Genomic DNA, 14,633 nt, shown 5'->3' with positions numbered 1-14,633 from the left:
TGGCGACTTTTAATTTGTTTAAAAATACGGGTTTTTCTTCTTCTTTTTTTTGGCCACTTCTAAATGATCTTTATTGGGCTTTATTTGGATTGACCTTTCTTTTGGCTTTTTTTTTTCTTCACTCTCACAACGGTGACTCCACTGGCTATTTTGGTTCCTCTTTTGTGGTTTATTTTGCCTCCTTTCTATGGGGATTTCAAACACCCCTGATGGTACTGGAAGAAATGGGCGATTCCTTGCTATCTGAACCCACCCTCGCAGCTGAGCCCACCCCCTCCCTTGCAGCGGCATCGCCCACTCCTGCAGCAGCAGAACCTGGAGTCTCTCTAGCTCCTCCCACTAGCACAGCAGCTGCCACCTCCCCTGGCGCCGCCAATGTGGATCTGTTGGGAGGTCAGTGGGCTTCCAGAAAATTCTCTACGAAGGAATCACTCTGGGAAGCTCAACTGTAAAACCCATCACACGATATGATAACACAGACGACTGCATGCTCAAACACGTACAGTATGTAGACAGAACTTTGCTGAATTATGGCAGTTGTTGTCTGTCCACTGCAAGCAAAGTTGTATCATCAAAAACTTTCACTGCGTACTGGATTGATGCACATCCCTATCAACTGCCTTAAAATTATAGCCCCGCATTATTTAGTTATATTTAAACAGACTAAATACATTTGATTATGGATTAACCATGTCAAAATATATACACTTAATAGCTTACAATGCTACTCAATGTTTAGAAAAACTTATCACATGAATTTTCACTTTTCATTTCCTAATGCCACAGTTCATGACAGTGTAGTAGTCCCTGCCTCTGTTAGCATCTTTTTGACGTTGATGCCCTAAAAACATCAATTTATTAACAAGATGCTGATCGTAATTTTGGCCGGCATTGATATTACTCAGCGTTAAAAGAAGGTGAAAAGAAAGAAATGCTTCCATGCAGGTTGTGTAGAAAAGATGGTTTGTGAACTAGGGTTTGCCATTTTGGAGGTTACTATGTTCGTTTTCTTGTGACGCTATTCATTGTCATGTGAGGGTAGAGTTGGGGGAACTATCAGCTACCCTGCAGCAATGCTGACTTATTTCACAAGATTAATCTGTAACTTATCACTGTCTATACTTCAGCAGGGTTATTAAAAGTGTTTCTTAGTGAGGAGACTCAATAGGTGTGCCTCTTGCTTTGGGCTCACAGAGTGTGCACATTAGTGACAGGAACACATATTGGGTGAACATGAAGGGTCTAACTACAAGGTGAAGATTGCAAAGTTTCTTCTGATAGAAACTCTACAAGATTTACAAGAAACTGTAAATCCAGACAGCGTTACCACCACAGGCCAAAGACAAAAAAGCCGGCTGACTGGTTAGGTTCCACTCCCAGGCATGCGTGGCTGTGCTGAGTGGGGTTTTTCTCATCATAGTTGAAAGGTTTGCTAGATAAAGATTTGGGGGCAAAATAGGGCATTGTTAATTTGCAGTTGATGCATCAAACCCTGTTCAATAAACTATCATTCTAGCATAGCTTTGAGAGATGTTGCATGCCAGTTGTTCTTGATCAGTTCATTGCTTGGCTGAATTTGTGCACAGCCAGGATTGTAGTTCTGGACCGTTGGCTTGCTTTTCCTGTGCTCCGTGACATAATAATAATCTACTGTATTACAGAGAGTGGTATAGTGGCTAACGTGTAGTATAAAAGATTTCCTGTGTCTGATCATGTAGCAACAAACAAAAAATCAGTCTATTACTAAAAGTACTGTGCACTAAGTGGTGCACAGGGTGGTCTGAATTATCCATGAGCTGTTATTTCCACAGCACACCGCAGCTAAGTACAGTACTGCAATTACAACTTTTGTTTCAAAATGTTATGAGCGGAATTGATCAGATTTGGAGAGGTACATGAAATCTTGTCACCATTCAGGGTTGCTCCTTCTTGGAAGAAATTTACTTGGGTAAAGTGTGTAACTATGTGGGCAGTAACAATGCTTTAGTGTCATGAAAAGTGTCATTATTTAAATTACTAAAAGTGAAATTCTGATGTGAAAAATATCTCAATATAGAATTTAAATGAATGAACTAGCTAATATGATAATAAGAATGACTAACAAGCAGTTTAGTGATGAGTTGTGTTTTAATCGTTTATCGGTGGTACGCAGTTTTATGTGATGTGCTTTTTTGGGAAAGCAATCACATTATTTTAATCCATACAAAATGTACAATCAGATTTAGACTTAATATTTCTACAGATATTCTCCACATACTCACCACATGTTCACTTTTGGCTTGTATATACACTGCTGCACTCATGCGTCCTGTTTGATAGGCCGTAATGCTTTTCTTTGATCTCTGAAAAGCAATTCTATCAAACCCTGTCACATGTCTACAGCTACAGATGGCAGCTGTAACACTTGTAGAGTCCTGGCTTATTCGGCTCTTTGTGCACTAGATTAATCCTTGCTGTAATGCCTCCTGTCTGTATTCCCATTTGCTCATTCACCTGTCAGTCATTGATGTCACATAACAGTTCTGTACGCTGCTGTTTCTAAAAGCTGAAAACAGCTTAAAAATGCTTCTGCAACTTAAACGCTTTAATCTTATGTTCTTTTTTCTTAATAGTCTTGTTTTCCTCTGGCTTTTTGACTCTCTCTTTTTTATCCTTATTTCTTCATCTGTCTCTCTCCGCGTTTCTGTCCTCTCCTGGGGTTTTGCAGAAGCCTTCGCAAGTCCTGCTCCTGCCGCTGAGGCCTCCGCAGGAGCAGCTGAAGGTGGGGCTGCTGCTACATCCACCCCAGCTGCCAACGCTGGAACTGGTGGGTGACCAACATCTGTCTGTGTGAGAGAGAGTGTGTATGTGTGTCAGCCAGTGGCATACATGAGAAAGCAACAACAACAAAAAACATGCAGTTAAGCAATTCTTTCTTTACATGTTTTCTGCATGAAAACATACAAACAACACAGCAAAGCAAGTTAGCTAAAAACTCAAAACCTCAACAGGAAAGAAGCTGTGAGCTAATTTGTGATGCTAATATTAGCTTAATTAGCTTTAGAGATTTGCTGGCTTCAACAGCTACAGCTATCTAAAATAAAAACCAATTGTTTCAAAGTTGTTGTTTTTTTGTTTTTTTTAATTACACAGAGTAATAAAAAACCTACTCACAGTAGAAAAGGTACAGGTGTAACTATTAAAAAATAATGCTAGCTTTTGTTTGTGTACGTTGAGTCACGCTATCGTGGCTTTATATTTTCTCCTGTAACTTTTCAAAATGCGCATATTTATTTAGAGACTTAGACTTAGAGACTTAGAGCTTTTTCTTGTCATTGTGCAGTTTCTTGCACAGCGAAATTGGGTAGCTGAACCACAAAGGTGATAAAGTAAGAAGAAGAGAAACCAATATACAACGAAGGCGGAAAAGAAATAAATAATTAAATAAATAGAATAAAATAAAATAAAAACAGTGTACATGTATACATATGTGAGTGGAACTATATACATGGTGTATGTGTAGGAAACATTGAAACAGACTGGGACCAAAATAATTGCACATGAGCCAAAAATATTGCACAGAACATGGAAAGACTGAGATATTGCACATAGATGATCAACAGCAGTGTCAGGGTGGATGTCTTGGGGAAGTCTTTACACACTCTTAGTTTGCATTAAGAGTTCTGACAGCCCACGGGAAGAATGGTAAATGGTAAATGGCCTGTATTTGTATAGCGCTTTTCTAGTCCCTAAGGACCCCAAAGCGCTTTACACAACCTGTCATCCACCCATTCACACACACATTCACACACTGGTGATGGCAAGCTACATTGTAGCCACAGCCACCCTGGGGCGCACTGACAGAGGCGTTCTTTAGTCTGTTGGTTTTGCACCTGATGGATCTGAGCCTTTTTCCAGAGGGCAGGATGTTGAAGAGGTGGTGGCTAGGATGGAGGTGGTCCTTTATAATTGCCCTGGCTCTGGAGAGACATCTTGAGCTGCCAATTAAGTCCAGGGAGGGGAGTGGACAGCCGATCACCTTCTCTGCAGTTCTGATGACCCTCTGTAGTCTCTTCTTGTCAGCTGTTGTGCAACCAGCGTACCACACAGGGATGGCGTGCACCAGCACACTCTCGATAGTGTCACAGTAGAAGAATGCAATTGTGTGAGTCAGAGTTTCTCATCAATAATTACTATATTTTACTTACATACTTTATTTTCCTAGTTAGGAAGGTATTCTTTCGACTTCTGTGCATTTCCGTAGTTTGAACTCAGAACATGGAGATAACATGGGCACAACAAAGAGTTGTTAAAATACAGGACTTTAATGGAATATATTGCTTGTTATGTTGTTTTTGTATTTCTTTTATTATGACTGTGAAAGAAGAAAATGTTATAACTTTACAGAGAAAGATGTAGATGCCTGTGGTTGTGAATGTGTAAAGGTTAATGAGGGTTTAAACTCACGTCTTTGTGCAGGTAGTATGGATTCATTCATCATTACTGCTTGGGTATGGAAGGGAAATCTTGTTAGTGGCGTTCAAGAGCAAGAATATTCATGCTTGTCTTTTGTCATCACAAGAAAACTTTAGACTTTCTGTTATGGAGAAGACTGCCTGGTTTTATTTGAAGTTCCTAACGTTATGGACTGTGAAAGGATTTAATATCCGCTCCAGTTGTTTGTCATTTTCTCTCCCATCACAGATGCTATTTATAGCTGTAACTGTTACGACTGACAGCAGGAGTATGTTGGAGCTCTGCACATTTTCACCTCCTATCATTCCCATCTGATGTTTTCCATTTCTCTGACCTCCTTCTTGTGGTTATTGCGGTACTCCTGTAACCGTTACATAAAACATACAGTATTGTGCAAAAATGTTGAAAAATAATGCAGTGAGTAGCTTCATAAGTTCACCCTCAAATCAGTAATTGTTGTGCTTGCACTTTTTCTTTGATGCAGCACCAGTTCTCAAAGGAACATTTTTCAAAGCATCTTGAAGCACTTGCTGCAGTTTTTCTGTGTCAGCCTGTCTCTCACTTTTCACTGTCTTTTTGTGTAAAGACAGACTGACGCATTGATATTGGGATCAGGCCTCTGCGGGGGACCAGATATCTAATGTCTAGAATTGACCTAAACCTTTGCTCAGTGCCATATGTCTGCTCTCTTTTGTATCAAAGTCAATGTCTAACATTCCCCTTCTCTCAATGTTTTACATTTCTTTCCTACCCCCAACACCCCCCATTTCTTCCCAAAAGACCCCTTTGCTCCCTCAGATGGTAGCACCAACGCAGCGTCTTCAGGTCTAGACCTTTTCGGCATGATGTCAGTGGAGAGCAATAACCCGGCTAGTTCCCTGGATGCCTGTTTTAGCTCGGGTGTGCCCCAGCCCTCCCCTTCCCATTCCCCTTCACCGCTCTTCACCTCCTCATCCAACACCATCACCACCACTGCAACCATTTCAGCTCCTATTGCCGCCAGCACCACCAGCCCTGGGATTGACCTTTTCAGTGGTAAACATTGGAGATTTGTGTGATCCGGCATTAGTAACTATCGCATCATACTGAGGCAGGCTGGTGTCTTCTTGACTCTGATTTGAGGCTGTTTGCCATTTTTTTTGTCATTATTTTTATGAGGGAAAATGTGCACATGTTTGCAGCTTTGCCTCTCCAGTTGAAAGAGTTTGAGCTTTTTAATATTCCTGTCTTGGGTGCGCATGTATTTGTAGATATCTTTGACTCCATGCCAGACACGAGCTTCTCCAAAACAGACCTCGCTCCCAGTGCTGACTTGTTTTCAGCAGGTACCCTTTTGCACTCAATCTGCCATCTTGCGCGTGCTCTTACTCTCATATCCTGTCTTGCTGTTTGTGTTTTTCAGCTTTGTCCTTGGCTTTGATCAGGGAAGAAAAGAAGGAAATGAGATTGCTCTGTTATGGGTCAGCTGAAAGCCACTGAGCTGTCTGAAGCATTTAGTGAATGACACTTACCTCTTTTCTTATTCCGGCATGTACTGCGTGCACTGAAACTGAACTTGATAAAAGCGCACTGTGCATTATAATGAATAGTTTCTGTGTGTGTGTGTGTTTAGTGTGTATTTGTGCGTGTTTGGGGTCTAAAAACATAATCTCCACCTTGCCTCCTCCAGCGGATGTGTTCAGCTCCTCTGCCCCCATCCTCTCCTCAGCACCCCCATCCAAAATTGACACAGGAGCCATCATGAATCTGTTTGGTGGTGGGTAACTCACATGACCGCCTCCCCTCACTCTGCCTCTCTTGTTCACGCTGAGGAAGCGAAGGACATAAAATGAAACAAGTGATTTTGAAACCATCAGGTTTTCTCCTTTATGATCATAGCTATTGCGATTGTTGCTGCTGTATATTTTGTTTTTGTTATTCATGTGGGTGGATACATTATTGGAGATTCGCACACAGATAGCTGAGATGAGTCAAAGTATTTATCAACTGCTAATAATGACTCTGGCTCAAGATTTTCTTTCTGTTAAACTAAAAGTGGCTACACTACTTCAGCACAATTATACTTGCTCTCATTTATCCTCTAGAAAAATAGGATTATGAGCCCAAATCTAACAACTAAAATTCCTTGCTGTGTATATCTGAGTGTTACATGTGAAAAGGCCATTTTTATAAGCAGTATGTGTGTGTGATGTTTTCATTTTCTGAAATCGAAAATCCTGCGCTCATGCTTTCAAGCCCTCTTTTCTAACTCTAAGCATTTTGTCTGACATTAATAGTGTGAAGCTGAAGGCTGATTGTTCCCCTTCTTTGCCTTAATGCTGCGATGGAAATGGCTCGACCCACTGCGACCCTGTCATGGAATGAATGGTGGACTGTGTTTATGTTTTTTGGTTGACCTGCCAGAGCCTACAGGAGGAGATGCCCCAGCTGCTGCTGCTGCCCCTGCTCCTGTTGCCCCCGGTGCTGAACTGATGTCAGGTAAATCCTCAGATGTGGAAGTGCCAACCTGAATGTGATCAGTGAAGGTTATATCATCATGTTTGTATGAAATAGTTCCCTCTCACTGCATGTATTGTGGTCATGGATGGATTTCATAACAGATATTATGAGCACAGGTCTGGAGGCTCCTGAGCTAAAGCCTCTGTATTAAGGTTTGTTTTTGTCGAGTTTAAAGTGGAAATAGACTGATGGTATTGTTTTGTAAAGTCTGTAAGCGTGGAATAAAAGAGAGAACATTAACCAGAGGTCCTCACAGACTGACTGGATGGCGTCATGGTACCGAACAAGCACGCTCATTTATAGAATTCCCCACTCAACAATTATTTCAATGATGGACTCATGCGCTCCAAATATGAGTCTATATTATTAATATATATGCGGTAACAAACTACTCACTCATCAGAACTTCACCTTTCAGACCATGCTCTCAGCAAAGTCAGTGCTGCTCAAGTTCCTTAAGTCCAAAGTCCTCCCCTCTACTCTCCTTCCTCTTTTAAGGACCACTTTTTTTTTTGCTTTGGCTTGCTAAACAGAGGAGCTACTCTGTTTTTTTTCTGACACTTGCCAAAAACAAAAACAGTTGCATACTTGACATCAACAGGTTCACATGCATGTTCTGCAAATGACAGACAGCACAAAAGGATTTGATTCATAATATTAGTAATAATATATTGTTTGAATACAGTAAGGCTTTGGTTGATGAGTTAACATGACTTAAACATATTGTGGAACTTTTATGTGTTAATAGATCTATCGACCTTGCTTCTCCTGTCTTTTGGGCCCTGGATGCCCTGTCCAAAAAAGAATAGGTTGGGGTTTCTGCTTAGCTCAGAGGCCCTAACCTGATCATTCATCCATGGCTACAGCTGTTCATCTTGTAATAACACTCATGATTCCTTGTTGTTGTCTTGCTAATACCATAATATCACTTTACAATATTTTACTAACACTTTCTTTGATAATCTTAAAATCGGTTTGCTTGCCAGACTAGCTGTTTCGTGTCAGTGGATGTATCACTTACTGTTTCTATTAACTTTGGTAATGGTTAATGAAATGGTTTGCTGTCAGCAGCTTCTCTTTGGATTGTATTTATTAACTTTTAAGAGCAACATACATCAACACTGTTTGTGCCACACAAAATGGTGCATGTTTCTGCTGGCTTGGTTTTTGCTTCAGTTTCATGATAACAGCATCACATTTTGCTTATGACGACTTATATTCTTCGGAAAATCCTCCAATCTTTCTCACCTTTCAATACTTGATCCCTGCTTATGTGGTTCCTGGTCCTCTCCTTTTGTGCTGCTGGTCTCATATTATATAACTAATGGTCTGCAATACTTCTGCTTTAAGGCTTAACTCTTTCTCTTTTCCTTCCTTTCTATCAACCATACAATAACCTCCTTAGAAAAAAAACACTCTATTGAAACCTCATTGCATTTTCCCCCCTCTCTCTTTGGCATCTGTGCTTTTTTTTTTTACTCTCCTCTCTTTCTCTCTCCCTCGCTCTCTTTCTTCATCTGGCTCTTGGGCTGGCTCATTTCTTGCTTCCTGCCATTTGATTGGGTGAGTCCCCTTGCTCTTTAACACGCTAATTTCCCACAGTGCACTGCATTGCGGTGGTGCAAGGCAAGCTCAGCTGCACTTTCTCCTGAAACACCAGATGCTTGACGGTTATGAGGACTGTGTGAAGTAGCAGTTATTATTCAGTACTTCTTTAGCATTTAACCCAGCTTCATTCTAGCTTCAGTGCTTCTGCCCTCATGCCAGTTTCTGCAGCAGTCACAAACTCATGGGAAAACTACATTAACGGTCGCATTCTTGACATCATGTTTGATGCTATGCAGAAGCAAGCTCAGGTTTATATCTGTCCCACATATATATGTACTTTTAAAGTTCTTTATCTTACTGCAATTGATCATAACAGATGTCTCCTGAGTCATATATTCGATGGTTTTATGTTATATTCTATTTCACATGATTGAAATTCACTAAGATTTAGTATTTTCCAAAAAGAAACCATATGTCGTATTTTAAATGAACCAACTCTTCCTCAGTAGGTTACATTTCAATGCTCTCTTTTCGCTGTTGTCATGGAGACATCTGTTGGTTGTCATGGTAATATCCCAAGTAATAAGAAGGCCTGCTCCTGAGTTGTAGTAGAGTGTGAGAATTGCTTGTAGTGAAGGATACTAATATCTCCGTCCCCTGTCCATCTTCTCCCTTCCCTGTTGCACCTCCTCCCTGCTGTAGTATTTGATGGCCTAGGGGATGTAATGAAGCCCACAGTGACTCCCCAGGCTGGGGATGTTGACACATCTATGGCTAACATGGCAAGTAGTAAGTAGAGTTTTAGATTTCTAGATTTCTGGACTATGTAATGCGGTAAATTAACATTTTGAGAAATATGCTTGTTTGTTCTCCAGCAGAGATTCTTAAATTGTAAGGTTTGCTTTATTTATTCATTCTAAATAAATTGTGAAAGGCTTGAGAGTTACTTCTTTACATATTAAACAAAAGAGAAAAGCAGTCTTGGGAACGTTAGATGTGCTGGCAGTCACATTTTCTTTTATATTTAACAGAGCCAAACCTATTTATGGTATACATGCCCAAAATGCTAACTAAGTAATTTGAATACTTATAATTTTGTTACAATGTAAAACATTTGGGAATTTGGTGAAATGAATTTTATTTGAGTGGCGTACAATCATTACATTTATTCAATATTCAGTTCAAATCAGTTATATTTCTATAGGACCAAATCACATCAACAATCACCTCAAGTTGTTTTATTTTGTATGGTAAAGACTCTATAAAATTACAGAGAAAGCACCAATCATCAGATGACCACCTATGAGCAAGTGCTTGGTGACAGTGGGAAGGAAAAACTCCCTTTTAAAAGGAAGAAACCTCTGATAGCACCAAACTCACAGAGTGAGTTGCTTAAAGTTTATGAGGGCAAAGAGTTATTTTTTGAGTGTGTGACTCCATCTGACACTTAGTTCACAATAAAAAGAAAGTCAAGTAAAAATAGCAGCAGTAGCTCTAACTCCCCTATAAACCACAAATATGTTTCTTTACACTTAAAATTATTTATGAAAGTAAATCATTCTTGTGAACTTTAAGAGTGCTTGTGTTAAAGATAAGCCAACTTATTAATCTTTCCACCTCTGTTAAAAGAAAGCAAAGAAACTCATCTACTAAAATGGCAAACATCTACTTTAACTGACTTTCTGTCTTGTAACTTAGAAATCACTGCAGTAAATTACAAGTTACAAATGATGCGACAGATTTTTTTGCAGTACCTTTTTTCTCTCTTTCTTTCCTTCCAAGATCTCACAATGGGAACTCCAGCGGCCCCTCAGGTAGCTCCCCCAAGTTGGGGTGCTCCGATGGTAAATGTTGTCTGTGTCTTAAAGCATGGAGTGGAGCCGCATGCCAGCGACAGATAGGGCAAACCTGTAGCAGCAGTCACAAGTGTCGCCTTCATCACCATATGGAAAAGAAACAGGAAAAAAAAAACTTATAACAAATGCTTATGTTTTGGAGATTTGTCCTCTTTCTTTTCAATATGGCCCAGCTCTCCAGGTTCCAGGTGTACCATAAAGCTAGGAAGCAGGGCATAAATTTAATTCAGCCTAATGTGTGTTTCTGGAATATTTACTGGAGAGTGATGAAGGGGGAAGTGATAGTACTGCATTAAGAAGCTGTTGCTTGGAAACAGCTATTAATTTTTGAGTTTTCTTTGAAACCTGATTGAGTTGAGGCAAACCTGGACATTGCAGTTGGTTTGACGCTTCCATCTGAAGGCTACATGAAACAAGCTTCACTGCTCTCTGAACCCCTGTTCATATGCAAATAGACAACAAAAACTGAAGATGAAGTTGGGCTTTCTGTTGTGGCGTGTCCTCGTTTCTTGTGTGCCAGTTTGTTTTGTCCAGCATTCGGTGTGTCTGTCCTTTTTTTTTTACCTTAAATTTTTGTTTCCTGTGTTCATTTTGCCATATTTTCATCTGAAATGTAGTATAGTAACATCCCACCTCCTCCTCTCCATCCCCTCTCGTCCACACCTTTAGACCATACCCATGGGTGTCAGTCCTTTTATGGGGATTCACCCTAGCTTCACCATGGTAAGACCTCCAGTCCAGTCTAGTAATGCCCAGGCAGGACATTACTGGATAACTAATGGACAATCACCCCCTTTGGGTGGCCCTCACACACCCATAAAATAACAGACATCTAGTTTTATTGACTCTTTTCCATTCCATCAGGCACCAGTTGCTGGAGCTCCCATGATGCCAATGGCGAGACCAGGCTTCCCAGCCGCTGGGGTGACCCCAGGAGCACCGGTAACACACTTGATTTTTTTTTTTTTACAATGGAAAATATTATTATTTGCACAGGTTACAATGACAAAAGAAGGAATATGAGTGCTAAAATAAGGTGTTTTACAGATGTCTCCTGGAATCGCCCAGAGCCCCAGGAAGCCTCCACCACCCAGGAACGCTCTGGATGACCTCAATATTAAGGACTTCATGTAGACTGACTGATCCAGAAACCCCCAAGGTACACATCTTTACTGATAGTATGCTGAAACTGCAGATTCCTCTCATTACGGATAACATTCGTATAGTTTTTCTCTGTAGAACAGGCTGGGGTTTCAGCATAACAGTAATCTACACCACTACTACCATCAGTTATTCTGCTTAAGATGTAGACATGCTTGTTGCTTGTTGTAAACCTGTTGTGCAATTGCTAAACTAAAATATCTCATATGTCATGAAATAGCAAAGCATAAGGAGAAGAATTTGAGCCTTAAACAATAACCACATGCAAGTTCAATTTGATGCTGGAAAAGTGGTTCCCAGACCTGAAGATAAAATTAAGGGTGGTTTTTCTGAGGTTTTTTTTTTTCTGTAAACAGACAGAAGTCACTGGCAAATATCAAGATTTTTTCTGAAAGTAGACTTCACAAATTTTAAGTGATCAGCATTCACAAAACAAAATGTGCTAAAAGCTGCTTTGGATTGGGATCCACAACAGTACCGATAAGGTAAAGAAACCAAATGTGTGACATTAGGGTTAGGGAAAACATCTTGTGACAGTTAAATCAGATATCACATGCCAGTTTCATGCTGTTTAATAATAATAATGCAATATGTTGTGTCTGCTAACACATTCCTCTGACAGAAAGCTAAAACAAGACCATGTTCTTTCTCTGTGTAGGTTTGTCATCGTGTCTGGAGCTCTGTGGAAGTGGATGTCTGCACCCCCCCCCCCCCCCCCCCCCTTTTTCTCAGCCTCTTCAGCCAGCCATCAACTCTTCGATCTTTGCCCCCCCACGACCCCTGAAAGCAACCTGCCCTCTTTATCTAATGTTGTAGCACAACTGTGAATGTGAACCCTAGATACAGAAAAAGAGAATTCCGTTTATGTGTGTGTGGGTGTGTGTGTTATTCAGTGTTAACATTTACTTAATATACTACAGAAAAATTAACAAAAAAAATCAGTAAATGTGTATTTAGATTCATTCTGGATTTTGGCATATCAGCTGACTTGGAATGGTGGATATATGTTGGTTTCTTTGCGCATCTCCCAGACGAGGACTGTGTTGTTCAATGTGGACTGTGTTCGGTGTAACTTCACTGGCCAACTCCCACTCCTCTATCCCTGTTGTTCAGACTAATACTGTTTATTGTCATTAAAGACTTGGTTGTACCCATATATATCTGATGGCCATCCATCCTACCTGTCTACTTCAAGTTTTTTTGGACAAAAGCTCCTTATCAAAATGTACTTAAACACCACTTGCACTGCAAATCTGGGCTTATCACTAAAGACATTAAACAGTGTTTCGTTTCATTTTCACATTATCTTTTTTTAGGGATTGTATGAAACATGCAAAAATTGACATATGCATTTTAGACTATTTTAAATGACAGATTATACATATTTTCTTTATTTTAAGTGAAAAAGTGTATCATATATTTTTAGTTACATTAAATTATATGGTTGGATAAAAATGCAAGTAGACTAAAAAGTTTCCCACTTTGTACATACCTCTGAAGCTGTAACAAATATTGAGTGGAAATGTTGCTCAGAGTGTGTGCTGTGTCGCCCTTTGCTGGTGTGGAGTGGTACTGCATCATGACGTGAAACAGGTGAATCTGGGAGGCACTCTGAAAGAGCTGCATTCCTTGTTTTATCTCTACATACGATGAGTCCAAGTTAAGGTGGAAACAAAGACACGAGGAAGTGTTTGTGATTGGCCTCAGTTGTTTTTGGGTGATTTGTGATAGAGCAGCAGTTGGTACATTTGTTCATGTGCTGCTAACGGGCTCACTGTAAAGCACTCGAGTATACGCTGGATGTTCTGTGTATTATTTCAAAAAGTGACTGTATCTTAATCCATTGTGGCATTAACAAAGTGTTGAAGGAAAAATAAAAATGGCACCTAAAAACAAGAAGAATGTGGATGAATATCAAAAATTAAGGATTCCTTTCTTTTGTTTTTTGTTACATGGATGGCATCACCCCCCCTCCCTCAACCCCACCTGCATGTGACTCCAAATGAGATGCAATAAAAGACACATCTGTTGATCTCAGTGACCTCAGTTCATCACTTATGCCTGCTTTGGTTTCTATCAGCACTATTTATATTTAACAACAAAAAAAGTGTTTGTGACATGAACACTACCCAAAATAATGAAAAAAGGAAACTAAAAAAAAAAAAAAAAGGTGGATATTCACAATTAACAATTGAAGCACATATTGTTAGAAAGAGGGGATTCATGAGTTTCACATGGTTGCTGGTAGGTAGCAGTGGCCTTGAAAATCTAAATGTGAAATTGCACAACAACAACAACAACAGAGGTTGTAGTGACTCTAGTCATGCTTGCAAAAGCAAATGTAAGTTGTGCTATCATATTATTAGATTCATATAATGAATCTAATATGATTGTTAGCTATCTGTCGCAGGGGGACATATTGAGCACTTGTGAACATTGCATGTTTTGCATATGTATACATTCCAAAAAAAAAAAAAAATCCCTTCTCACCCATCTGGGGTACTGCCTGGTGTGGTAGACCCCAGCCTCTATGGATCTTGTACTTAGAGCTTGTTCCTGTGCTGCCATGATTAGAGCCTCTTTGCTGTCTTTCACTTGATCTTTGTCCAGCCACTAGTAGGATTTCTGGATGTGAGCCACTTCCTCTATATGCTGGTACATACTGTGTCGGGTAAAACACCTTATTTACTGCAGCGCTAGAGGCAGCTGTTTCACGGTGGCTGCAATGAGCATCCAGCGTTACCTTCAGGTGGTGCACTTTGAGAGGAGGTTACATGAAGTTGAAGCATGGCGGCTGTTGGTTCCACTGTGGCTGGTTTCAATGATCCTGTCCATCCCTGCTTTAGTGGTTCAAAACCTGGACGACGATCAGCACTGGATATGCTGCAAAGCTCACTACTCCTCTGAGGGCCAGAGGATTGCGGTGGTGTTCACAGGATTCCTGGTAGGATTTGTGGCATTTTTGTCATAGCTTTTTCATACATCAGTCTCTACAGAAAAGTGAATCGGGCAGCCTTTTTCAACAATCCACAGACCACGAGACTGATTATCAGCATTGTTGTGACTGTTTTTGTTCTACGTGTGCCATATTATGCCATGAATATTGTGGAGATA

At 40.2% G+C, this 14,633-nt stretch overlaps 2 protein-coding genes across 10 annotated transcripts in view; both read left to right on the top strand.

The window, feature by feature from the left end:
• Window positions 1-13,551, top strand: part of snap91b (synaptosome associated protein 91b) — a 30,511-nt gene extending 16,960 nt beyond the window's left edge. Inside the window, exons 15-22 of one of the 9 annotated variants that reach the window (XM_004541993.4) lie at window positions 223-393; window positions 2,708-2,806; window positions 6,859-6,933; window positions 9,205-9,291; window positions 10,285-10,346; window positions 11,223-11,300; window positions 11,406-11,517; window positions 12,178-13,551. In XM_004541993.4, the coding sequence (XP_004542050.2) occupies window positions 223-393; window positions 2,708-2,806; window positions 6,859-6,933; window positions 9,205-9,291; window positions 10,285-10,346; window positions 11,223-11,300; window positions 11,406-11,492 (659 nt within the window). In that variant the 3' untranslated portion in view covers window positions 11,493-11,517; window positions 12,178-13,551. The other 8 variants (XM_076873778.1, XM_076873779.1, XM_076873780.1 and 5 more) reach the window with 8 other exon arrangements.
• LOC101475104 (uncharacterized) lies at window positions 2,813-6,862 on the top strand. Its single transcript, XM_076873784.1, has 3 exons — window positions 2,813-5,490; window positions 6,125-6,211; window positions 6,732-6,862. Exons 1-3 carry the CDS (start codon window positions 5,298-5,300, stop codon window positions 6,734-6,736), a joined length of 285 nt encoding a protein of 94 aa, XP_076729899.1. The 5' UTR covers window positions 2,813-5,297; the 3' UTR covers window positions 6,737-6,862.
• Window positions 13,552-14,633: the final 1,082 nt, after the last annotated feature.

The sequence above is a fragment of the Maylandia zebra genome, linkage group LG15, assembly GCF_041146795.1.
Source record: "Maylandia zebra isolate NMK-2024a linkage group LG15, Mzebra_GT3a, whole genome shotgun sequence".
NCBI classification, from domain to species: Eukaryota; Metazoa; Chordata; class Actinopteri; order Cichliformes; family Cichlidae; genus Maylandia; species Maylandia zebra.
This window is presented reverse-complemented; position numbering and strand designations above follow the sequence as displayed.